The sequence below is a fragment of the Echiichthys vipera genome (assembly GCF_963691815.1).
Source record: "Echiichthys vipera genome assembly, chromosome: 5".
NCBI lineage: Eukaryota > Metazoa > Chordata > Actinopteri > Perciformes > Trachinidae > Echiichthys > Echiichthys vipera.
Genome location: NC_139830.1, coordinates 30,139,789 through 30,166,039, shown reverse-complemented (window position 1 = coordinate 30,166,039; position 26,251 = coordinate 30,139,789). Strand labels below are relative to the sequence as shown.

Below are 26,251 nucleotides of genomic sequence, written 5' to 3'. Positions count from 1 at the left end.
TTATTATAAAGAGATATGCATTTTGCTGAGATTTATTTCTGGACCACAGGCAGGAGGATGGAGGAGAGAGGAGGCACAAAATAGAGAAAGAAGAAGATCGAAGAGCCCCTTGAGCTTGTCCTGATGGTCCTGACATATAAGAGCGTAAAACAGATGCAAGGTAGCAGTTTGAAACATGTGACCACTGTGATCACACGGATTACTTTATTACCAAAGAAAAGGGATAGGCTGATTTTGTTCTGATAATGATGCTGCTATAGGCCTAGTCTTTTCTCTCTTTCTCTCTCCTTTTCATTCTCCCCAAAGACAAGTCCAGACAGATGTCCGTCCTCCACAGAGCCGGGTCTGTTTGGCGTTCCTGTCTGTTAAAGGAAAGGTTTTCATTGCCACTGTGTAAACAAGATGCTGGATTATTACTGTTTTTGATAACTACAATAATAATCATAATTATTATTAAAGATAGTGCGACTTATTGCTGCTCATTGGGGAATTGTTGGGTCAATGTAAATTATAAATAAGTCATAGAGTGTGGTCTTTACCCACTCCATATGTAAAGTTTCCTGAGATAACCTTTGTTATGATTTGGCACTGTAAATAAAATTGAATTGAATTGAATACAAATAATGATTATAAACCTAGGTCTTAAGTTCTATGATGAATTTTTTATTTATTATGGTCATATACAGGTATATGGACTGATTCATGTATGGCGTCTGTTTGTGTTTCTGTAGTTGGACGTATGTGTGGGTGTGTATAGGTTCTGTGGACTAGACTGGGGCTGCTCTGTGATCACTGCTGACTTTCTGTCTGTCTGTGGGTCCGTCTGTCTGTCTGTCTGTGGGTCTGTCTGTGGGTCTGGGTGGAGCACAAGCAGCTCCAGCTATAACTGGATCACTGGTGTATGTTTACAGGATGTGGTGTGTGCATGCATATGTTCTGTATGTGTTCTGCATTTTAAATCTGTGTGTGTGTATCAGAGGTTGCGTTATACTTTCTCATTGTCCATCATTCTGATTAATAGGGTCGTACACAATTTGTCAAACTCAATTATTACCTATTGTTTAAATTTTCATTCATTCATTTTCAATTTTTAATAATTCATATATATAGAACAAGCCTATAGATTATTCATTCATAAGAACCTGGAGAGGTTTCTTCCACAGTGACAGCAGATGACACTTAAAGCAACCAAATGTCAGTTCTTGCTTGTCCATCCTCCACTGCATCAGTCCCTCTTTTTTCACCTTCTTTATAAATGCCATTACAATTATTAGGTTTTTTTAAAGAAACTTTGGACTCTCAGTTGCTGTGACATTTTGTAACTGTTGAGTAACTGTGAGTAAAAAAACGTCTGATTTCAAGTTTGTCGAACAGAACTCCAGGGCGCACACACTAACACGCTGCTCTAACACTCTTCTTGTTGATAGTGTTGCAGCACCTGGCTACAACGGCCAACAGTCTGCATACATATATTCAATGTAGCCTGCTTGTTAGCATCTCTCCACACACATTCAGTGAAAATAACGTCGATAAAAGGACGATGCATGACGCTTCCTGCTACTATTATAATCTATCACCTCAGCTGTGCTTGTTTCTACTATTGTGCTGTATTAACTGCCATAACATATAAGTCATATTCACATTACTATAGCTATTATTATAGTTACTGGAAGTGTGTCTGTCTCTGTCTTTGTGTCTGTCTTTGTCTCTCTCTCTGTCCATCTGTCCGTCTTTTCTCTTTCTCTCTCCTTTTCTTCCTCACCAACCGGTGCAGACAGATGTCCGTCCTCCACAGAGCTGGGTCTGTCCGACGTTCCTGCCTGTAATAGTGGAGGTTTTCGTTGCCAACATTGCCACATTTATCTGTCATTGTTAATAAAAAATCTGTCAATGATAGTATTGGGTTAACACGACCTCTGGTGTAAATGGTAAATGATAAATGGACTTAAACTTATATAGCGCCTTTCTAGTCTTCTGACTACTCAAGGAGCTTTCACACTACTTGTCACATTCACCCATCCACACTCAATGCATTTACATGCAGTTTAAAAACCTGATTATAATTGGGTTAAGGGCATACGACGGTTTCTCGAACACCAGATAAACACCATACCCCAGGTAAAATCGGAGTTCTCATACCCCGGTTAAAAGACCTACATAACTCCTTTAGTAACTGGAGTTCTCTGGCATGTAAACATCTTACCCAGATTAATATCGGGTTTCTCGTCTGCACATGCTCCCCACCCTGCAGCGGTGGCTTTTGACCCGGAAATAGAATTAACCAGGAAGCATTGGCGCTGAAAACAATGTAAAACCCCCCCCCCCAATGATAGAGCGTTACCTTTAAACCAAGGGAGAACTTCACAATGGCAAGTTACATCACTACCAAGAAGACCCATTTCTGTCATAATTCTGTCTAAAAGTCGGCCATTTGTGATTTTGACAAAGGTGAACCAGACATTCAGACCAGCTGTATGTTGTCGGAGCACCACCTACTGTACCAGAGGAAGAGTTACTCCATCATTTTCCCATTCAACCCCTGCTCATGTAAGTGTAAATATATAATTATGTCAAAACTATTATTTCAACAGGTTAATATTATATGCACCATACAATATGTATAGGTTATGCGTCGCCCTACACATTATTGTAGGCCCAGTATAAGAATTATTCATACATACGAAGAAGGGGGTCCCTGCTGTCTCTCTTCAGCTAAGTAGCCTAACAACACGGTGAAGACCCCTGCTGTATAATGTTTGACTCTCTCTTTTTGCTCTCTCTTTTGCTCTATCTGACACTGAGGACATCAGCGACGTATTGATATCCATCCCTCAGTCAATCTCACAGAACATTTACAAATGGAACATTGCGCACAGAATCTGAGAGCACATGCCCCCTGTATTTTTATACACAGCACACCCAACTATTTTCTTTCCCCTGGCCTGCAATGTCCACACATATCTCAAAATTGTTGTGGATTAAATGAGTGGATGCTTCAGAATCATGTGCTACTGATGGTGGTGTTCAGGCGCTGGGTCTTTGACGCTCCTGCTGGATGCAGGGTACTGGAGGCTGTGTTGTGCAGCCATTAGTTGGGCTAATGGGTCAGCAGATAGTGACAGATTTGTGTACATGTGTGAACCTGCCTTTGAAAAGTGGAGCATGAAGGCATACATTCATTCCACGAGAAGTGTGTGTACAGGTGCTGCTAACAGCAGGTCATTAGAAAGAGCTGCCGAGGTAACCCGGTGGTCGTTACCATAGGAGCAGATACTAATAGTGTTATATCTTTTTTATCATCCCTTCATCCCTTCAATGAACCTTTGGCTGGAATGTAGTCCATTATGTGCACACACACACACACACACACACACACACACACACACACACACACACACACACACACACACACACACACACACACACACACACACACACACACACACACACACACACACACACACACACACACACACACACACACACACACAGGATAAACACATACACAGACACACACGTCCACAGGCTGAGCTTCTGTGTGCTTTCTTCCCCCTCGGCCAACCAATCACAACAATGTCAGCAGCACTGATGAGAAGCACAGAGGTAGATGATGAGCGCCAATGAAAAAGACAAGGAAAAGGAAAAGGAAAGGAAAAAAAGGTAAAGGAAGTAGAGAGAAGAGACAGCTAACAGTGAAAGTAGAAGTTGGAAACGAGATACCTTCTGAGGAACAGTTCCTGCCACAAGCGCTCTGCAGAATATAGAACATCTCACGGAAAGACCTGGGACCTTCCAGGCATGAAGCATTGAGGAGAGAGAAGAGAGACGGTGAGACAGGACGGACAGACAGGCCCAAGAGGAGGAGAAGAGGACAGGAGGAGGACATGGTGAGCAGGAGATGAGAAGACAAACAGACAGAGAGCAACTGAACCTCTCTCAAACTATTGGAACACGGGATGGAGCTGGAAAATGATATTGTAAAATATGTGTCACTAGGAATTGTGTCATGTCAGGCAATTCGTTATAAGAAAATGTTTTTTTTTCTGATGGGTTATAACTACACAAATGCTCATATTTGATGATTAAAGTTTCTGACAAACACTATCTAATGAACATTAATCACATTTCTTGCCAAAATGGCAGATAACCATGGATAAGCAATCCCAAAACAGGCTTTATTGAAATCAGAAGCAACCTGTTTTTGGATATTGATAATAATGGGCCTCATTCACCAACCGTTCTTAGGAAGTTAAGCAGATTTCATGAAGATTCTAACATTCACAGATGTTTTCTGATTTGGGATTTGTTCGCAGCTAAGAACACAATCTGCACACACTCAAGAGCACTCTTACACACATATGAGTGTTTACATGTTTGAGCAAAACAGATGCTTATTACACCTCCTTCAATTATACAGTTGTATAATATTAAATTGTATTTTATTTTTTTATTTTACAAAACAATATGGCCTTTTAAATTAAATAAACACAACCCAAAGTTTTTGATAGTTTTGATCGCTTGTTTTTTTAATCTTGGATTGAATAATACAGTTGAAATGAGACAGGCAGATTGTTAGAGAGAGGACAGGGGCCTTATTTCTAAAGCCTGCTGCGCACAAAAACCTTGCGTAGACAGGCAGAAATGTGCGGTTAAACAGCATTAATAGAGAAATTATTTACAGAGAAGCGTGCTTATTCCTACGCCAACTATCACGTGTGAGTAGAGCTCCTGCAAAGTTTTTCTGACTCTGGAATCAGCGACACTCGAGGAAAACACCATGAAATACAGCTGAGTCAACAGAAAAAAAACACACACATTAACTTTAAAATAATGGTCAGCAAATGTATTTCACACTGTTTTAAAGCCTAGTTGTAGTTGTGGATAGGCTATACTGATATAGGACTATACTGTCTGCACGCAGTTAAGATGCAGTTTGAATTGATGACCAAGTCCACATGTTGTTAATAACATGTTTAACTGAATTTTAGAACTGCATACGTCGGCAGGTGTGTCCATTTGGCCGAAGTTGTCAAAAAAGTTTTGTGCAAAGTTATGGCCTAACAATAATGAATTAAAAAGGTAAATTTCGTTTGATACAATCATTTTTTAAATTTAGGAAAGGATTACATCTATCTGTTTTCAGTCAAATATGGACCTGCTGAAATAGAAAGGATTGATGTGTGGATCTTATGTGGATCTCATGTGTCGCAAATAATTCTCTGGAATATCATGCTTTATTTCTTTTCTCACTTCATACAAACACATTAAGGCCTGCCATATTATTCACAGTTTTTAAATAGCCCTAAATATTTTATATATGAATATGCTTAACTTGGGGTTAACTTGATTCACAGCTGCTGTTGACACTCTCTGTTTATATTTATTTGAAATGCCTCTAATGAGGCTTCCACACAACACATTTTTGCGGTGCTCTACCTCCATGCCCATGACACTGGGCGGAGATCATCACAGGTGGGAATTTATCAGTATTTATAAAGGAAAGATTGTGTGCAAATGTGCTCTGCACAGTTTTATAAATTTCAATTTTGTGTGGGCAACACCTTCATGGTTTTGTGCGAACGCAAAGTTTTGGGAAGGATTCTAAGCACAGTTTTATAAATGAGGCCCCTGGACTTCCAGTCCTGGAGGCTGCAGTAAGAACACATCCTTCACAGCCGGGGTGAATGCTTTACCAGCTGACAATGTATTGGGATGAGTTTTATATATATTTCTTTATATCCACTACTATCTCTACTAAATGTGACAGCTCTCTTGGCGTTCACTTCCTGGCGGACTACCTCCACTTCTGTTTAATGTTTTGTTTTTGTTTTTTAACATTTGCACTCTGGTGCTCCACTCTCTTTAGACGTTCATTTGGACATTCTTGACTTGACTGTCTCCACTTTTCTGAGGACTTTTCTTAAGAACAAGTTGAAGAAAAAAGAAGCTATTTGTGAATGAGGCCCAATGTTTCTTGCAATTTAAATTAGTTATGTTATGATAATAAGACACATGTATGTCCTTTTTATAAGATCTCAGGTGAATAATGATTCAGTGATGTCAATAGAACAACCTGTCACAGCTGTTTCTCATGTCCACAGTTTCTGAGCCTGCCTGCTATGAAATCACTGTGCAGCACCTTCACAGGATTATTTTTAAAAAGTTGATGACCTGACAAGGAACTGTGGAGAGGCAGCTCTGGTCTACGCTCTTTACATCTGGAACAGGTGCCAGATGAAAGCAGACACAGTTGAACTGAATTGAACTATTGGATTGAGACTGTCCTCACCAGGGACACAACATTACTGGTCATCTCTTTAAATGCTTAAAAGAACCTTTGTTAATGTTCACCGCTTGTAGTCACGTAAATATGGTCTGCTGTCTCTCAGAAGTAAAGAAAGAGTTGCATGATATTGTTTTAGTTGTAGAAACCTCTCAGGGAGGAGGCCAGGGATTCTGCTTAAATATACACTGTGACTGACCCCTGTTCACATCTCATGGTTTCTTTTTACCCTGACCAAATGTTTTTTTTCTAACATTAAACAATTCATAGTTTTACCAATATCATTTTATACTTTATGCTTTCATACTTTACATTCTTAAACATATTTAATGAATCACTTATTCATTGACTTTTCATAAATACAAATGCATATTGCATTATGGGTTTCGCACACACAATTAATTTGGGCACAGTCTCTTTCTTGTGATGCTGTGATGCATAACAAATATGTTGACCCATACCGCCTCACTGACAATAAAAAGATCAGATGTAGCTGTGATCCCAGAGAAAGGCTGTATACAGACTGAAAAGAGGATGTGTCCAGAGGGAGAGAGAAATGGACAGAGAAACTCTGAGAAAGAGAGAGAAGAGATGGACAGAGCTATGAAGAGCCACAAGCACGAGCCAGAAGGTATCTCCAGCTGGATACACACTGACTGTCACTGCTCAGTGACAACACAAGGAATCATGGATGGTGCATTGTGGAAACTGCAGTCTTTCCTGGTCCCTGTTGTCCAACCTAGTGTGGGCTGACTAAGCCTGCATGCGTCCCAGATGGGGAACTTAAGTCAGTATGCATAAAAAATCGAATGGCATTGAAAACGAATGGAATTAACATCAAAAGTACTGATTATTAGAATTAAGAAATCACTTTTACTGCACCAGAATCGTCACCATTCATAATGCGGAAAAAATTGAGCTTAGTGCACTGGGCGTGACATAATCTTGTTAAGCCTTTCAAGTGTCAGAAAGTGAACTTTGACGGATCCGAGGGATTTAAGTGTGCCATGTTAGGCATTTATAGGGGAATGTCACAGTGGCTTTAAAATTCATCTGAATGTTCTTTATTGAGAAAGAGCCAGTGCCTCCTCTCAGCAGAGAAGTTAAGAAAGGAACTAAATAAGTCATGAATAATACTTATAAATAACACTAAATCTCTTAAAGGGAAAGTCCCTTCAAAAAAGAAGTCCCTTCAAAGTCTCAGGATAACACGACAATACTTTGGTTTATCCTCAATTCAATCCATATCAGTACTCTGTAAACTGCCAACTGTCGTCATTACATTACCTTCTACAGGGCGTACAGACCTGACAGCTGGAGAAGCTGTCACCATGACTGGGATGGGCAGAGCGTAACAGATCATGCAGCAAGGCCACAGCACCTAAGCTGCACCTCATACATACACTGAGGCACAACGACAGAGTCAGCCCAACACACACCATGCAGCAAGCCTGGGCACACCCTACCTCACACTACACAGCGCTCTCCACTGGCTGACAGAGGATCGTCCTCACCCATAAGGAGATTTTACCTGTGATGTCAAACCACAAGGGGGCGGAGCTCTGCTGCAGGGACACCACACCCACGATCTCTGCCACCTTGTCATTCTCCATGACGGTGAAGTTGTAGAAGGGCTCATCAAAGAGCACCGGGAGAGTGGAGGGAGGAGGTCGACGGATCCACTCGATGTGCAGGCGAGCTGTGGAGGACTTCTGAGGACGCCCGTTGTCTGTTGCTTTGATCTGAGGAGCAAAGATATAGACTGTAAAGTAAAGGCTCATCAAGCCACTGAGAAATAACATGTAGCAAAACAAAGAACACAGATGTATGCATATTTTTGACCACTAAGCTGCCATTTTGATGCAATGCAAAGGGACATTATGAGTGTGTCGATATTGGGGGATTTAGTAAGACCCTAGGTTATGTCCAAAGTCAACGTTTTGCTAGAATATCGCCATATGACTGCCACAATATACAGAGAAGAAACATTTATTCCAAGTATGTGTTGGGACACAAACTTCACTGACATCTTCAGCCCCACATAAAAGTGTGTACTATACAGTACAGTGAACATATTAAAAACCTATTTTTTAACCACTAATGCTGCTCCAAATAACACCAAACCTCTGCAGTAGCATGATAAGAGTCCCTACACTTCAAAGCATCAATGGGCTCCTTCCTTTTGGATTGTATTTGGTAAATGACTTGAATGGGCTTTACTATGAGAGGAGCTGGTACCAGGTTCACTAACTCTGTTGCTGGTGCTTCGTTTTATGTGTAAGGACTCTTATCATGCTACTGCCGAGGTTCGGTGTCATTTTGAGCATTATTACTGATTAAACTTTTTTAATGCGTTCACCGTACTGCACAGAGCGAATCAGTGTTAGCCGCATTCGGCTGTCAGCGACTCTCAGTGTTATCTCCATTTATATTTTTTATACAAAAGAAATTTGGCTCGATGGGTGATGAGTGTATTTGCCGAAAATGACCCTGGGATGATTTTACGCTGGAAATTTACTTTACCACTAACAAGCACAAAATCCAGAAATCAGCTGGCTTTCAAAATATCCTACATCCTGAAACGTGTTAGCAGGCATGCTTAATTAGTGAAGAAGGTCGGCGTACAGTCAGGATGTCGTAGCTCCCTGCAGTGAAGGCCTTGCGTGAAGAAACAACTGCAGTTTTGGGGTCGATGAAGAACTTCCCGTCTTCATTTCCATCCACAATGCTGTAGGAGAGGTCGCTATTGGGCCCTTCATCACGATCATACGCAAATACCCGATAGATGGGCTCGCCCTTCTTTCTTCGCTCTCTCTCCGGAAGTTTGACCTGATAGACCTTCTCAGGAAATGTGGGCTTGTTGTCATTTTCATCCAGGACCTGAACCATCACCCACACGGTACTCTGCCTGGGACTAGGACCACCATCTGATACCACCACCTGCAGGGACAGTGAGAGATTCATTTTAAATAAATATGCAGAAAATGTGCTCCAATTCATGGACCGGTTCCTGGACCCGATACACGACACATAAGGGAGTGTCCCTGGGAGGACACAAGGGCCAGGTTGAACCCCAAATCAGGCAGTCTTACCTCACAGACAATGCCCAGACAATAATGGTGCTTTCTTCTTTAAGTTGTAACATCGCAGAATATCTAGATTTATCTAGATTTGTCCCTCTCAGGGTAAACTAGGTGAGTCCAACATGGCCAGTTCATGAGGATCCCTTAAAAGCAATGGGCCTCAGTCACCCACTGACACAGTTTTCACATACAGCTGACATTCATCAGTGTTTTCTTATTTGTGATTTGATCTTAGGTAAGAACACAATCTGCACACACTCAAGAGCACTTGAGTGCTGACATGTTTGTACAGAATAATTAATTATTGCGTTTTCTTCAATTCTACTGTTGTCTAATATATGATTTAAATTACAATAGTATTTTCCACATATTTACCAAATATGACAGCTTATTTGTTGGTCACTTCTTTCAGAACTACCTTCACTGTAGAAATATCTAAGTTTTTTTTTATTTTTTGGAGTCTGGTGCTCCCCCTCTTGAATTAAGTCTCAGCTATTCCTTTCCATTTCTGTGTGTACTGTCCACGCAGCCCTGCAGTCTGGGAATGTACCTGCACTAATTACGATTGACTGGCACATGCTTTGGATTAAGAGGAAAATGGGATTCATCATCATAATGATTCTGACGGAGACATTTCTCAGGACCTTTCACGAAAACAATTTCAAGAAAATAGACAGGGAGGTATTGGTGAATAAGGCGCAATTATTGAACTATTCTGAGCTACCATTTTGTGAAAAATGTCCAGCTGAAGTAATAGTTACTGTGGGTATTCATTAGTCCAAAGTGGAGAAGGAGCCTAAGATGGCAGGCTTTTCACACCTTCAAGTGTGGCCAGAAACACATTTGCTTTTAGAGGAATCAATTTCCAATTGACTGAAATTAATCTGTAGGTTTTTCTTATGATTAATACATTGTTTGCGTTGTGTTGTAAGTTAACCATTGAGTGGCTGATTTTTTCTGATTTTTGTAATGCTTAATTATATATATATATATATATACAGGGGAATACCGTTGAGTTTCCAACAAGACATGAGAATACATACACTCAGAGTATGGGAAACCATGATGGACACTGTTCACTATCTGAAGTTCTACACACTAATTGATGGATCAGCAGAACAATCAAAAATGAAAAGAATTGTTAGGTGCAGACCCACGCAAACAGTATGTGTCACAACATTAGCGGGACAAGAAAGAAAAAGCTTTAGAATGTAATGACTTTGTAAAACACATTCACTATTCCTAAATAACATTTAACAATTCTATTTGCTGCTTTTCTCTGTCTCTGACTTGTATGATGAAAAGAAAGAATCTGTCTTCATTTGTTTTGACAGCTACTTCTGTAGCTGCTTCTGAAATGATAAAGAATGTGATCGCTGTGAGGTGGAGCTAGCCAATGACAGCTTACAAGGAGGCTTTTCTCCTTTGTCCTAAATTCATATTAATTTTGCTGGGAGAGCAATAACTTTTCAGCTTGTCACAGCAGCAGTTCATTTCCCCTGTGCTCATGGCTGGCTTCATTTAAGAATACCGTCTTTCATTTCAGGAAATTCCAGACATGAACAACTGCAGCAATTGTGAAAATAGAGGTACCCCTAAACAGGCTTGCTACCTCACTGACTATGGAAGGCAAGAATGATGTGGAGAGAACATGATCATAAAAAATAAGAGCGAGGACAAGGAGGCAAGAGTAGGGTTAATATATGTAATTCTTTAAGAGCCCTCAGCCCTACAGAGATGTGTATGTGTGTGTGTGTGTGTGTGTGTGTGTGTGTGTGTGGGAGTGCTGTGTGATGATGTATCACCTTAGGGAATAGTTAAGAATCAACCAGTTGGACTGAGGGTTGAGTGAGAAACACGAGATCACGAGATCACGTCCAACCTGAGATGATTGTCTTTTAGGTTTCCTGTCCATCTTTAGTATTTTAATCCAAACCACATATTTTATTGCCTAAACCTAACCAAGTAACAGCCGTTTAGTTGGAATTCTCAATGTGACCCAGATTATTTAAAAGTAACACCAATAATTTCCTAACGGCGACCGTTACCATGTAAATAGATGATAACAGCCTTCTGAAGCTGCTGGGAGGTGGAGCAGGAATCTTCTCATCCATAACTATGAGGCTGATATCTGTTACAGCCAATTAACGTCTGAAGTGGGTGCTGTGGACGAGGTTCATGTCTTATTGTGACAGAACAAATAAACATGTTGAAATAAAGTGCTGATAGTCGGCTATAATTATGTTACTGCACTGGCATACAAACATAATGTGCTACACAGAGGATCGTGAAATCAGTATATGTAGTGCATGATTTAATATATGTCTGCACCGGAAGTGTCAGTAGGATTTTATTTTGTATTTTTTGTAAGCTGATGGGACATGGGCCAAAGTTAAAAATCAAGGTATACATCGACATTCTTCCCAAAATGATTTTTGCCAGTTTAGGTAGTTCTTGTCACACTGATGACTGTTCACATGGTTATTTTTTCTGCGATGTTTGGTTTTAATAATTTATTTGGAGCTAAATCATGATTGACAGCTGTATCGCGGGTGTATGGGCGGGACAGTGATACCACCGATCAAACCCTGATCACTACTGCGCAGACTGAGGCTGAAAATGACAGCAGCGCCCACATCTGGGATATTTTGACTTCATTTCTATACAGTGGGAGGAAGTGGAGACACATCATTCATCTTTATATACAGTCAATGATACGGACAGCACACAGCAGGCACAAAACAGGCGCACACAAACTGTCTTAACACACTGAATTTTATGAGTCATGTGAAAGCAAGTGGCACAATTTATCTCCAATCAGGGCTGAGCAGGAAAAAGACAGGTTCCCATTATTGTCTAACAAAGACCAACGCGCACGCATCGTCTTCACACCAGCTCTATTACCAAGCTAATGCAAACGTCAGCGAGGACAGCATAGAGCAGAGGAGAAAGTGCTCGGTCCACAGTGTGTGTGTGAGTGTGTGTGTGTATGTGTGTTTGTTTGTGTGTGCTTGTGTGTGAGTGTGTGGAGGAGTAGAGAAGATAGGAGAGCCAATTTGTTCCCATCTAAATCCGGGCAGTATCTGGATTGAAGCACAAATTCACGGTCTTAGCACACACTGGACACTGTCAACTGTGTTCCATTCAATCCCAAAGAAAGGAGTGTCAATGCACCATCACTGCAAGTCCTCTGCACACAAGACACAAGTAGGGATGGGTATCATTTGACATATATGATTTGGTATCAACATCAAAACAGCACTTCAATCGATGTTTTTTTCTTTTATATAACCTCAGGTTCATATCCTGTCTCATCTTACTGTCTTCCTCTCAGGAACTATTGTGTTAAAGTGAAATTCCAGCGTAAAATCATCCAAGGGACTTTTTCGGCAACAAGCCATCGAGACAATTTTTTTTTTTGTAACAACCATTAGCTCGGGGCGGTATGATGGAGGCAGGAAAACCGCTTTTTGTAACTACTAAAACTGCTCAGGGGTCCTTACACATAAAACGAGTGTTTTGAAAGACTTACCTACAGGCCCCTGTACCAGTTCCTTTCATAGTAAAGTCCATTCAAGTGGATTACCAAAGTCAATCCAAAAGGAAGGAGCCCATTGGTGCATTGTTTTATGTGTAAGGACTCTTCTCATGCTGCTGCAGAGGTTCGGTTATTTTGAGCAGTATTAGTGGTTAAAAAAGACGTTTAAGTGCCTTCATCGTACTGCCCCCACCTAATCAGTGTTAGCCGCATTCTGCTGTTAGCGACTGTTAGCAATTCTCTGGGATATCTCTGTTAATAGTTGTTCCATGAAAAATATCTTGATGGCTTATTTGATAAGTGTATTTGCCGAAAAAGAACATGGAATGATTTTAGGCTGGAATTTCACTTCAAAGGAGTTCCATACTTAGGTCACATAGTGACTGGACTGGATTAGATAAAGACTGAGTGAAGCAGTTGAAAGCTCAGGAAAAAGTTAGTAAGTGATTACCCACTAAACATAATTTTGTTAAACTACTGTTCAGCAACGAACTGATCATAGTGTAAGTAAAGATGCCAACTGTCAGTACAGAACATACTATAGGACTCGTTTTGGTCAGGACCATAAAATGATTGTATTCAATATCCAGACGTAAACAGTAAACACTTGATCTTGTTGAAATCACTGCACACTTGAACACAAAGTATTTCTACTTTAGAGTGTCTGCTGTCTATAAACACTGGCTGAAACGTGAGTTTCTGAACAAGAGAGAGATGCAAGCTTACTTAGGATCCTGAAGACATGTGCCAGCCAGCTGTCTCCTGTCCTACAACACCTCTACAACCTGAGCCTTGGTCAGGAGAGAATACCAGTGCTCTGGAAGACTTCCTGCCTAATTCCTGTTCCAAAGAAGTCGTCACCATCAGACCTCAATGACTATCGACCAGTGGAGGAGGTACTGTGAGAATCACATTCTTTGATTTCTCTAGTGCTTTTAACACCATTCAGCCACTGCTACTGGGGGAGAAGCTGCAGGTGATGGGAGTAGATGACACAATGATCTCCTGGATTACTGACTACCTGACAGGCAGGCCACAGTTTGTCCGTATGGGCAGTGTTCCGTCTGATGTGGTGGTTAGTGATACAGGAGCTCCACAGGGGAGTGTTCACAGTAGGGGTGGGTAAAAATATCGCTTCATCAATGCATTACAGTGTAATGGAGCCGATCCCAGCTGACATCGGGCGTGAGGCGGGGTACACCCTGGACAGGACGCCAGTCTATCACAGGGCACATAGAGACGAACAGAGAAAGACAACCATTCACACCTGCGGGCAGTTTTAGAGTCACCAATCATACTAACAACCGGAGAATCCGGAGAAAACCCGCGCAGACACGGGGAGAACATGCAAACTCTACACAGAAAGGCCCCAGCCGGGACGTGAACCAGGAACCCTCTCGCTGGAACCCCTGAGGCAACAGTGCTAACCACTACACCACCGTGTCGCCCCTAAAACAATCAATATCTTTATAAATACTGTAGAATCTTCAGAGCTGCGTCCATCAGTATCCCTCTGCTGCTGATGTTTTCATCCTTTGTCCTCGTTCACCTACTGTGTGACAAGTCCATTGCTTCGCTTGCACACAAACACACACACACACACACACACACACACACACACACAAACACAATGCCCTTACCTCTAAAACGTGTTCTGTTTGTTGTTCACGGTCCAGTTTCCTGGAGGTTGTTGTTATCAGACCTGAGACAGAAAACAAGAGAGAAAACAATTAGAAAGAGACAAAACACACACACACAAACGCACACACACACACACACACACACACACACACACACACACACACACACACACACACACACACACACACACACACACACACACACACACACACACACACACACACAGTTGCTAGTAAGCCAAATGAGCAAAGTGACATGGTAATTAGTTGTGGGTGTCAAGAAGAGAAGGAGGAGACACACATACTGTTATGGCACATAATAATTATTTAGTACTTTTAATGTCACAACATCATGTTGTCATTGTTTGATGAATGGCTGTTGGTGGGCACAGGCCTAACATGCTGCTTAAAACAAAAAAGGCCTTTATTAAAAAAAAGGAGAGAATAGAGGTGAAGGGAGAGTTACTGAAACAAGCGTAATGAGGAAGATTGTTATTCCTGATGACTGAATTCATGTTTGAGTTGAAATATTACCTTCATCTATGTTTGTTAAAAGGAACAACCCGGGATTTGGGAAAAGTGCATGTTTGTGATTAAACCTTCCATAAGATGAGAAGATATCAGTGTGATTATGTCCAGTACAGGGATAGGAAAACACTCCAGAATGTTTTGATTTACAATTCAACAAGTTATGAACACTTTATGCCAACACACTCCTCAGTAGAGTGTGTTGGCATAACTTCGGATAATAACTCAAAGAGAAGATTTTGCCAATCAGCCAAAATGATTTTCCTTTCCATGGTGTCTTGTTCCTTAGAGACAAGGTGAGGACTCGTGTCTTGAAGGGCCCAGGGCAGATCCAGAACACACCGGAGGGATTATTCCATCAGGTCTGAGAACACCTAAGGGTCTCACAGTAAGAACTGGAGAGCAAGGCTAGGAAGAGGACAACAGGGTAACACTTATTTACCCTACTTTGACCAAGACTACACATGAAAGTGATGGATGGATGGGATGGATGGATGGATGGATGGGATGGGGTGGATGGATGGATGGAATGGGGTGCATGGATGGATGGATGGATGGATGGATGGATGGATGGATGGGATGGGGTGGATTGGTGGATGGATGGGTGTAGTGGGTGGATGGATGGGTGGATGGATGGATGGACGGATGGATGGATGGATGGATGGATGGATGGCATGGATGCAGAGGCAGATAAATGCACAGGGGCCAGACTATTTGGATTTTTTAAATTGACCTCACTGGGAAAAAATAATAATTTTGGGGGGTCCAAACAAACAGTAGCCTACGGGCCCCTGACCACCTTTATCTGCCACTGGGTGCATGGATGGATGGATGGGATGGATGGATGGATGGATGGTATGCATGGATGGATGAATGGATGATGGATGGATGGACAGATGGATAGATGGGATTAAACAATGCAGTGGAGATGAGTTCAGCCCTTCTGAGTAATAAACGCCAAATCCAAACCCAAACCCAAACCCAATGATGGTGTTGGTTTTATGTCACAGCTCCATTCTAATCAGTTGTAAGTTCACTGGCTCATCCACAAGTGTCACACTTTGACCACATGATTATGACAGCCAAGCAAACTCCATTTGCTGTAGAAGTCTGTGCAAAGAGGTTGAATGCTTTGGAAAAAGCGAACTACTAGAAACACTGAATGAAACAATAACCCCTGTCTAACCTGTTTTACTAACAGAAAATATCCAACATCAGTCTTGTAACCCTGCAAATAAAATGCTGGTGCTGCATATTTCTTCTCAGTTAAATACAGTTGCTACCCTAAATGAATGAAAGCTGGTGACTTGGACAGTTTATTTTTGGCATTATTGGGAAAATAAAATATAATAATCATTCATCATATTGTAATGCAAGCGTTCAGGACAGAAAGGGGAGATGCAGAGCTACTGGAAGAGCTCTCACTTTACTTCAAATTCCGGTGTCTTGTTTTTTGTTGTTGTTTCTTTTTACATTTTATTTACTGAGGCTTTAAGTAGCAATTGTAAAAAGACACACCACTTTTCAGAGTTGCATTTTTAATCCTACAAAGGGATTCATGAGTGTTCACAGTAGGGGTGGGTAAAAATATCGATTCATCAATGCATTACAGTGTAATGGAGCCGATCCCAGCTGACATCGGGCGTAAGGGTACACCCTGGACAGGACACCAGTCTATCACAGGGCACATAGAGACGAACAGAGACAGACAACCATTCAGACCTACGGGCAATTTTAGAGTCATCAATGAACCTAACACTTGCATGTCTTTGGACTGTGGGAGGAAGCTGGAGAACCCAGAGAAAACCCACGCAGACACAGGGAGAACATGCAGGAGAACTCATTATAATTTAACAATTATCAAAAGGTACTCTAATTAATTATATGTGTATTTCTGTCATCTACACTTATAAGTGAATCAATATTGAAGCATTAAGATCAATAACCAAGCATTTACATCAATATGGATTTCAAAACAATATCCAATGGAATTGTGACCTAATAATCAAGATCAAAATCAAATCGTGAGGTTCGATTACTCAGCGTCATTGAATTGTATGTACAGATGTTTTTCCTAGGATGGTGAAGGCATGAACAACCCTACTCTGTCTCTGATTGGCTAAGTGCAAAACAGCATTTATCCAATCATAGTACACAAAAAGTCGCTGGTGATTTTGGAGGTCAGGATTGAGTCAGACTGTCTATCTGTGCTAGTTTTGTTTGGAAAATACGTAACCACCACTGGCCGACAGATGCTGGAGCTCCATAACAAAAGTCCCAAGCAGAGGCAGATCGAGGTTGACTCGACGCTCGTATATTGGTGCTCAAGTGCGAAGTGTTCAAAAACGCAAGCTGAACAGCCTCCAGCAGAGAGATCCTGTTGCTAAGGGCGCAGAAAAGGCCTCAGAGCCAGGGTCCCACCTGTTAATAATATTGATCCATACTGACACCCTATACTTTATAGTTATCTGTAGACTGTTCCAGTCATGAATACAATCTTAACAATCCGTGAAAAACACCATTGATTAACATAATTAAACAGGCGGACTGACATGCTAACAAGCTAGGAGCAGCTGACTCCAGTTTCTGCATCTGTTAGTGCAGGACTACACACACACAGTTAATATGTCACAGCATCAAGGTCATGGATGACAATACACACAAAAATGTTACACACAGAATATTAACAGCTGGTACTGTAACAAACACAGTAATGCACACATCAAGACCTTGAGACACATTTCAATAACAAACCCACATACCAGGACACACACACATGCGTGCAATTCTATAATTAGATGCTGAAGAAAAGATCACAAAACTCACACCACCACACACACATACACCATCTGTTGTAAAATGCCCCCGACAGAAACCTAATTAACAAAACCAACAACATTACAGCATTATCCTGCTGCATCACTGCGTATTATGAGTGTGTAAGGTACAAATGTTTGTGGTGATGTTTAGTCTTGGCATCTGCACTGTGCCAACCTGATCAACAACCCTCACATACACATATACCTGCCCCTCACACACATATACCTGCCCCTTACAAACACATATACCTGCCCCTCACACACATATACCTGCCCCTTACAAACACATATACCTGCCCCTCACACACATATACCTGCCCCTTACAAACACATATACCTGCCCTTCACACACCCATACACCTGCCCCTCACACACCCATATACCTGCCCCTCATACACACATATACCTGCCCCTCCCACACACATATACCTGACCCTCACACACACATATACCTGCCCCTCACACACACATATACCTGCCCCTCACACACACATATACCTGCCCCTCACACACATATACCTGTTATCACAGCTTTAAGCTGGTCAAAAAAAAGGCCACTCTAAAATGTGCAGGTTCTTTTAAAAAACAAACAAACAAAAAAAACACACCATAAACGCTGAAAACTGGAATTCATCCGTGAAAAAAACACTTCTCTAAAGCTCCAGACGCCATCGAAGGTGAGCATTTGCCCATTTAAGTTGGTCACGATGACGAACTGCAGTCAGGTCAAGACCCTAGTGAGGACAGGTATATATATCTATATATATCTATATCTATATAGATATAGATATATAGATATATATACCTGTATAGATATCTATATAGATATAGATATATATATATCTAATTGAACAGGATGATGATAGCCACTACAGAAAAGAGATACGAGAGTATTGGTTAAGTATTGTGACAGTAATTTTCAGGAGCTTAACGTCAAGAAAACTAAAGAACTAGTGATTGACTTTAGAAGAAACAAGGGAGAAACTGAGTGGTAATTTAGGGGGCAACAGTAGAAAGAGCAGACACATATTAATACTTAGGTGTTGTTTTAAATGATAAGTTGACATGCACTGACCATATTTCATCACTGTTGGTCAAACACCTGTACTGTATGAGGAAGTTGCAGTCTTTTATTGTGAATTCTGTGGTAATGGAAAGGTTTGCTCTGTCTTTGATATGTAGTGTGTGGAGCTACTGTGTTGTGGGATGGGGAGGGAAGGCGGGGGTCACCGAGAAGAATAGGATTGATAAATTAAACAGAAGGGCAGGAAAAATAGCTGGGCTGACAATTACGTTGGATAGAGTATACCATGACCGAGAAAATTACAACTAAGATTATGGTGACCCTCTCCATACTTGTCTGGGCAACAAGGTCATGGTTTGCAGTGGTCGGCTAAGACCACCGGTGACACGAACTAAGCGGTATGCTCTCTCTTTTATACCACAAGCTATTAGGCAGCACAATGAGCACTTTAAACACACCTTTGTAGAACTTATCTAGGTGTACTGTATATGTGTGTGTGTTTAAATGTTAACTTATTATCCTGTAATGTTGATCTCCGTTATTGCAGTGCCTGTAACTATAGGCACAGATGCATATGTATTTTATCTATCCTCATTGAGGTTCTTTTTATATGGGCATGGCGGTGGGCATAAGAAATGTCATTTCCATTGTTATGGATGCAATAAACTTGACTTTGACTTTGACTGACTAACTTTGAGCTCCAGCCCCGTATCTAACTGCTTCTGCCTTTTGAGTCTTTCACTGTTTTTGCTGTTTTTTTCTGCCTGCCTTAGCCCATGGCCTATACTGACTGCTACTGGTTGCTAATCTGTATCCTGCTTCCAGATAAAGTCAGTGCTTTGATCTAAATGCTTCTGCATTTTGAGTCTGTTTGTACATGGGTCCAAACACAGAATTGTCTGGCGTATTTCTATGCCACCCTCCATCTCTGTCAGGCTTGTGGTATTGTCTCTGGACCACTCCAGGTCAAGAGCAATTTGAACAACAATAAAGTTTATTTTTACAACAACAAAACCAGCACAAAGTATTTTATATAGTGCCAACTCAAACAGTCCCCCAGCGTCTGGCAGTTTTTTGTTTATTCATACAATAAATGTGTGCATTCTAATACCAACCAGGGGTAAGGGGCAACTGCCCGAAGCCCCAGACTCACAGGGGCCTGGATTTATTATTGTTGGTTTGATTATTGGCAAATTTGTCTCAACCACAGATGTTTCCTCTTTCCTCTTTCAGAGACTTCAGAAGTCTGTCAACATTGTCTGCATAGAATAAAAATAACTGGTAAGGAACAGTGTTTTTCATCTTTCAGTGCAAATAATAAAACTGCTATGTAAAGTCTGCTTTTGTGCACTTCGCTTGAAGGGACCTTAAGCCATGATTCCATCAAGCACTTTTCAACAGAATACCTTTAGTAAGTAACCCACACAGACATGTACACTAGATGGGTTTTGCATTTCTACTGTTCACAGTCCTCTTAAACGCAGGCGAGGTTGTTAGAGGATGGTAGAATCCATGTCAAGCACTTAAATAGCATGTTGTTTTTAGTTACATTTCCTCCTGCATTGCTCGAATGTGTGCCACACACTGCAAAAAGAGCTGAAACATTTTCATTCCTCACTGTTCCATCAAACTCCCTCTCACGCTGTATTTCCTCTTCACCAATGATGCAGTGAAACGTCTGCACCAATCAACCAACTGCAGCGTTTCTAACTCCAGCTTTCAATATCGGATCAGTGTGCTAGATACCTCAACAGAGGAGTAATGAAAATAAATAGGATGGAATGGAGCTGTTATATTGGCACCATCCACAATTTTATGATGTAAATGCTAAATAACTGCTCTAATGTGTAACAAACTGAACTGAACTGAACCAGACTGCTTGCTGGAAACGAGGCCTAAAAAGTTACATACGATGCACAAAGGACAACATACATTTGCCCTGGAGCACTCTAACAATATTGTTAATACAGCCATAATAAGTGCCTGCAATTTTCCAGCTTGGAATCAATAAAGTATTTCTATTCTACGAATCTTTCCTCTTTGGTAATCCTTCTGGCTCCCTATTACCTTTCCCATCTATGAGTGCCCAGTGGGGATATAGGAAGTATATGGTGAAGAAGAAATAAAGGCTTAAGGCTGGTCATTCATTCAGGATATGTTGCCCTTGCTAGCAAGAGAGAGTGTCCTCCCTTCAAAAAGCTAACCACAGTAATACACGCACACACGCACGCACGCACACGCACACGCACACACACATACACACACACACATGATATTGAATGACAAATTCATGAAATTATTGTAAGGATAGCCTCTTGAGATGCAGCATTTCATTTTCGAGGGGGTCCCATAGACACAAAACAAAATCTAATAAACAAACATATACAAACAGAAACAAGAATACATGACGAGCATCAACAACAAGTACAAACACATAGACAGTTCGCTCACCCTCTACCATCCTTCTAGCCCTCGACTTTGAAAAGACACAATGACCTGGATAAAATTTCATAAGTAAAAGGAATTGCATCAACATAAAGTACAGTTAGAACAGTTTGACTGACAAATTATTAGAAGCAGTTAGAGGATGTTTTGATGAGAAAGTAGAGAAGTCCTGAAGCAATGGAGAGAGGTAATGGGTCGAAGAGAGAGAGGAAGATTATTCCAGTCAGGTGAAGCTTTGTATTGGAATGACCTGCAATGGGTTCTTTGGAAATTCTGGGTACAAAAAAAGGGATATTGATACTGCATGTGCCTGAATAGATTAAGAGCTCCAGAGTAATGAGGAAAAAGGTTACCGTGTCACCGTCTGCCTTCTGCCTCTCACCTGAACTGTTCACCTCCTCCACTGCCTGCCTGTCCTCCAATCTCCTTTCACCTGTCTGTCATTGTTAAATAAAGTTCATTACCAAGTGAACCTGCCTGATTCTGTGCTGCTAATGGGTCCTCACCTATACCTGTTACATTCTGGGCTACATGTGCTGTTTTGATCAATTTAATTGTTGTAGACACACTGACATAAACCTATATGAACCCCTATGCAAAATTAATGATTAACACCAGCAGACATCTACATCTACATCACACAGAACAAATCAAGGACAGTGGAGTAAATTATTATATAATTGTTCCCAACATATGTCATCACAGCAGTTTGCTTGCTGCATGAAGGCCTTCAGATTCAGTTGATTAACTCCATTTACCGCCATCTGAAGGCTGCAGGTATGTGTTCCATCTGCACTCTTTACTCTAACTGACACATACTGTCAAAGTGTAATTACACACGCCAGATGCACTGTACAGGCTCTACCAAAAATAATATGTTCTGTGTTAACGTACGGGTTGGTTAAAATGGTAGAATCATAAGAAAGGAGGGTTCATGGGAAACCTCTATCCCCTCTTTAAATCACCCCTGACATGTACTGTATCTGCTCAAAGTTTCCAAAACTGAGCTCATAGGAGCATGTAAGGCTAGGATCAAACAGCTTTAACAGGAAGGCTAATACAGGGTTTTGAGCAAAATTGTGGCAAAAGATAATATCAGAATGGTGGAACATGTCAGGTGATAGTGTAGCTATACAATATAAGTTGATTTAAAAAAAAATCTTGGACGGTGAGAGAAAGATCCAGGAGGACATTTACATCTGTTATCAGAGATGATCTCTGAACAGGGACGGGATACCATCTCCACCAATATACAACTACAACTAAGTCTTATACTGAGGCCATGTGGTGACAACAGAGCAAACTTCATTTGAAATTGAAAGCTCCTAAAGAAGTGAATAAGTGGGCCTTGAATTCAGGATATGCTAGCTAATTACGCCATCTGCATGTTGAGGATTGAAGAAATTCAATTACCAACCAGCTGGAGGACAGAGAGAGAGGAAGTGCCTTACATTACTGGGATAAAAATGTCAGATTCAATTAAAAGGGCATTGAACTTGAACTGAAAAGTGTACATATCAATGGTGACCTCCTGCTGTTCTAATGGGCTGTACCAAAAACCATCACAAATGGTTTATCAAACCCACATTTCTGCCCATGCTCTCAGAATGCATTTCTCTTTATAACTAACAGCCAATTGGTTTACGCTTAACACAGATCTCCCACTGCCTCATGACATGCATCAACATCCTGTTTCCTAACACAATACATCACAATAATGAAGTAATTATGGAAACTATAAAATAATAAAAGAATAGAGCCGGAGGAAAAGCATTTTCAAGGCAGTTTGCCCTGCATTTATTTCAGTGATGCTACAAGATGTCAGGGAGTCAGATGGAGCATATACACAGGGTGGGTTCACACTTAAAGCTCTGTTTCCTAAATGGAACCAAAATGAGCATGATACGTTGTTAAAATGTTTAGACTGGCAAAACTCAAATGGTCCAGAAATTATAAACAAAAGCCACAAAATTACATGAAATGGTTCGCTTCCTGTGATTTGTTCAAATGGTGTTCACACCAAAAGAGCTGCTCCAGAGTTCACTTGACAGAGGTCTGAGACCACCAGGGGCAGACCAGAGAGCGGCTGTGTGGTCTGCATCAGAGTTCGATTCTAGCGTTCATATGGGAAAAACCTCAGGTGTTCAGTTTGACGGCTCTAAACGAGGCTGGTGTGAACATCTGGCCACTTGCTTATATTTTGCAGAGCTCTTTGAATCCAAGATTCAAATACAATGACACAAAGGTAAATGGTGTTGGGTTAGCTGCCACTGAAGTACTGCAGGTGTCAGTCTGTGTGGATCCACTCAGGTATTTCAATATATTAACAGAGCTCTCAAGTTTGAGAGAGTTCAGTTCGTTGCTGACCCACTACTGCTGTTACAAAATAATTTCCCAGTCTGGGATCATTAAAGTAATTCTATTCTATTCTAAGTTTTAAAGACCCCCCGCCCCTCCTCCAAGTTCCCAGATGTAGCAGAATCACGTGGATAATTCCAGGATAACTATGCTTTTTTTCATTGGTTGTTTCATTAAATCAAGTACCCAGATACAATAATGACATTTTCTGATTGGCTATTGTGTAGCCCCTTACTTTTTTTAATTGGCTGGTAAATGGCAGGCTCGACTGAGAACTCATGGGGAGACGCTCTTGATTCCTGCCGGTTCTGTAGTGAGAGCGACACTACTGCACTAATGCCCAGAGACATTTTGGGCGCTGCGGCATATTATTAATAGTTTTTCTGCGTGAGAAATACAATGTGTGGCAGGAGTGCGTGAACAAAGACCGAAAAGAGTGACTGTCACGTTTAATGCGTGACACTTGAGAGGCCTGTATTAAAAAACAAACCAGCTTTGTGCATCATAGTGCAAACAGGGCAAACATTATCAATTATGTTATGTAACATGCATAATGAAATAGTGATCTTTGTTTGAAGGACTGCTATTATAGTTAGTAGTAGTCATTGTAGAAGTAGTAGTGTTAGTAGTAGTAGTAGTAGTAGTAGTAGTAGTAGTAGTAGTAGTAGTAAAAAGGAAGGAACACTTGAACTATGAACTGAAATGTTGACGATAAAAGAAGAGATGAGGCACATGAAGAAGAATAGAGACAACAAAGGAAGGAAGGGAGAGAGAGAGAAATGACTAAAGGTGAAGTGGGAATACTTAAATACCATGGAACACTGGTCAGTGTGTGTGTGTGTTGATTACCATATAGATAGGATTACTGAAGCCTGTGTGATGAATAAAGGGCTTAAAGCTTCCACAACACCTACAATTTACTTAGAGAGTAAACATGCACAAAAAGGAGGTGGGCTGACAGCAGAGGATTATAAAGGTCAATGACAAAAAGTGATGGCACAGCTGACTCAATTCACATTCTCCACTGTCGGCTTTAAAAGTAATGATGACTAAGAGGCTTGGATTCAATTTTTGGAAATATATGAATGTCCCAGGAATTCCACATAACAGACCTGTTTCCTTTTTGATCAAGAAATTATGCCGTCTCACTGTTCTTTGCTCTATTATAGATTGACAGTCCTGGCACTCATTTCTATCTTCTTCAACCACCTCTGAAATGTAGTGACGTGAGGTGAAAGAAGAGAGAAGAAAGAAAGAAAAGAAAATAGACAGAATGAGGAGGGAGTTAGCTAATGTTAGTAATGTCAAATGTTCAGATTAAACTAAATAACTAAACAGGAGGGAGTTAGCTAATGTTAGTAAAGTAAAGTCAAAAGTTCAGATTACACTAAATGACTAAAGAGGAGGGAGTTAGCTAACGCTAGTAAAGTATAGTCAAAAGTTCAGATTAAACTAAATGACTAGAGAGGAGGGAGTTAGCTAGCGTTAGTAAAGTCAAAAGTTAAGATAAACTAAATGACTAAAGAGGAGGGAGTTAGCTAACGTTAGTAAAGTAAAGTCAAAAGTTCAGATTAAACTAAATGACTAAAGAGGAGGGAGTTAGCTAGCGTTAGTAAAGTCAAAAGTTAAGATAAACTAAATGACTAAAGAGGAGGGAGTTAGCTAATGTTAGTAAAGTAAAGTCAAAAGTTCAGATTACACTAAATGACTAAAGAGGAGGGAGTTAGCTAACGTTAGTAAAGTATAGTCAAAAGTTCAGATTAAACTAAATGACTAGAGAGGAGGGAGTTAGCTAGCGTTAGTAAAGTCAAAAGTTAAGATAAACTAAATGACTAAAGAGGAGGGAGTTAGCTAACGTTAGTAAAGTAAAGTCAAAAGTTCAGATTAAACTAAATGACTAAAGAGGAGGGAGTTAGCTAGCGTTAGTAAAGTCAAAAGTTAAGATAAACTAAATGACTAAAGAGGAGGGAGTTAGCTAATGTTAGTAAAGTAAAGTCAAAAGTTCAGATTAAACTAAATGACTAAAGAGGAGGGCGTTAGCTAATGTTAGTAAAGTCAAAAGTTCAGATTAAACTAAATGACTAAAGAGGAGGGCGTTAGCTAATGTTAGTAAAGTCAAAAGTTCAGATTAAACTAAATGACTAAAGAGGAGGGAGTAAGCTAATGTTGGTAAAGTAAAGTCAAAAGTTCAGATTAAACTAAATGACTAAAGAGGAGGGCGTTAGCTAATGTTAGTAAAGTCAAAAGTTCAGATTAAACTAAATGACTAAAAATGAGGGAGTTAGCTAACGTTAGTAAAGTAAAGTCATAAATTCAGATTAAACTAAATGACTAAAGAGGAGGGTGTTAGCTAACATTAGTAAAGTCAAAAGCTCTGATTAAACTAAATGACAAAAGAGGAGGTAGTTAGCTAACATTAGTAAAGTAAAGTCAAATGTTCAGATTAAACTAAATGACCAAAGAGGAGGGAGTTAGCTAGCGTTAGTAAAGTAAAGTCAAATGTTCGGATTAAACTAAATGATTAAAGAGGAGG

General features: G+C 40.6%; 1 protein-coding gene across 1 annotated transcript in view; it reads right to left on the bottom strand.

Moving 5' to 3' along the window:
- Window positions 1-26,251, bottom strand: part of fat3a (FAT atypical cadherin 3a) — a 225,322-nt gene that overhangs the window by 75,731 nt on the left and 123,340 nt on the right. The window contains exons 4-7 of the mRNA XM_083914654.1: window positions 14,545-14,606; window positions 8,909-9,223; window positions 7,815-8,025; window positions 3,721-3,789 (exon numbers count right to left, since the gene is read on the bottom strand). Of these exons, the coding sequence (XP_083770780.1) occupies window positions 3,721-3,789; window positions 7,815-8,025; window positions 8,909-9,223; window positions 14,545-14,606 (657 nt within the window). The remainder of the gene's footprint in view (window positions 1-3,720; window positions 3,790-7,814; window positions 8,026-8,908; window positions 9,224-14,544; window positions 14,607-26,251) is intronic.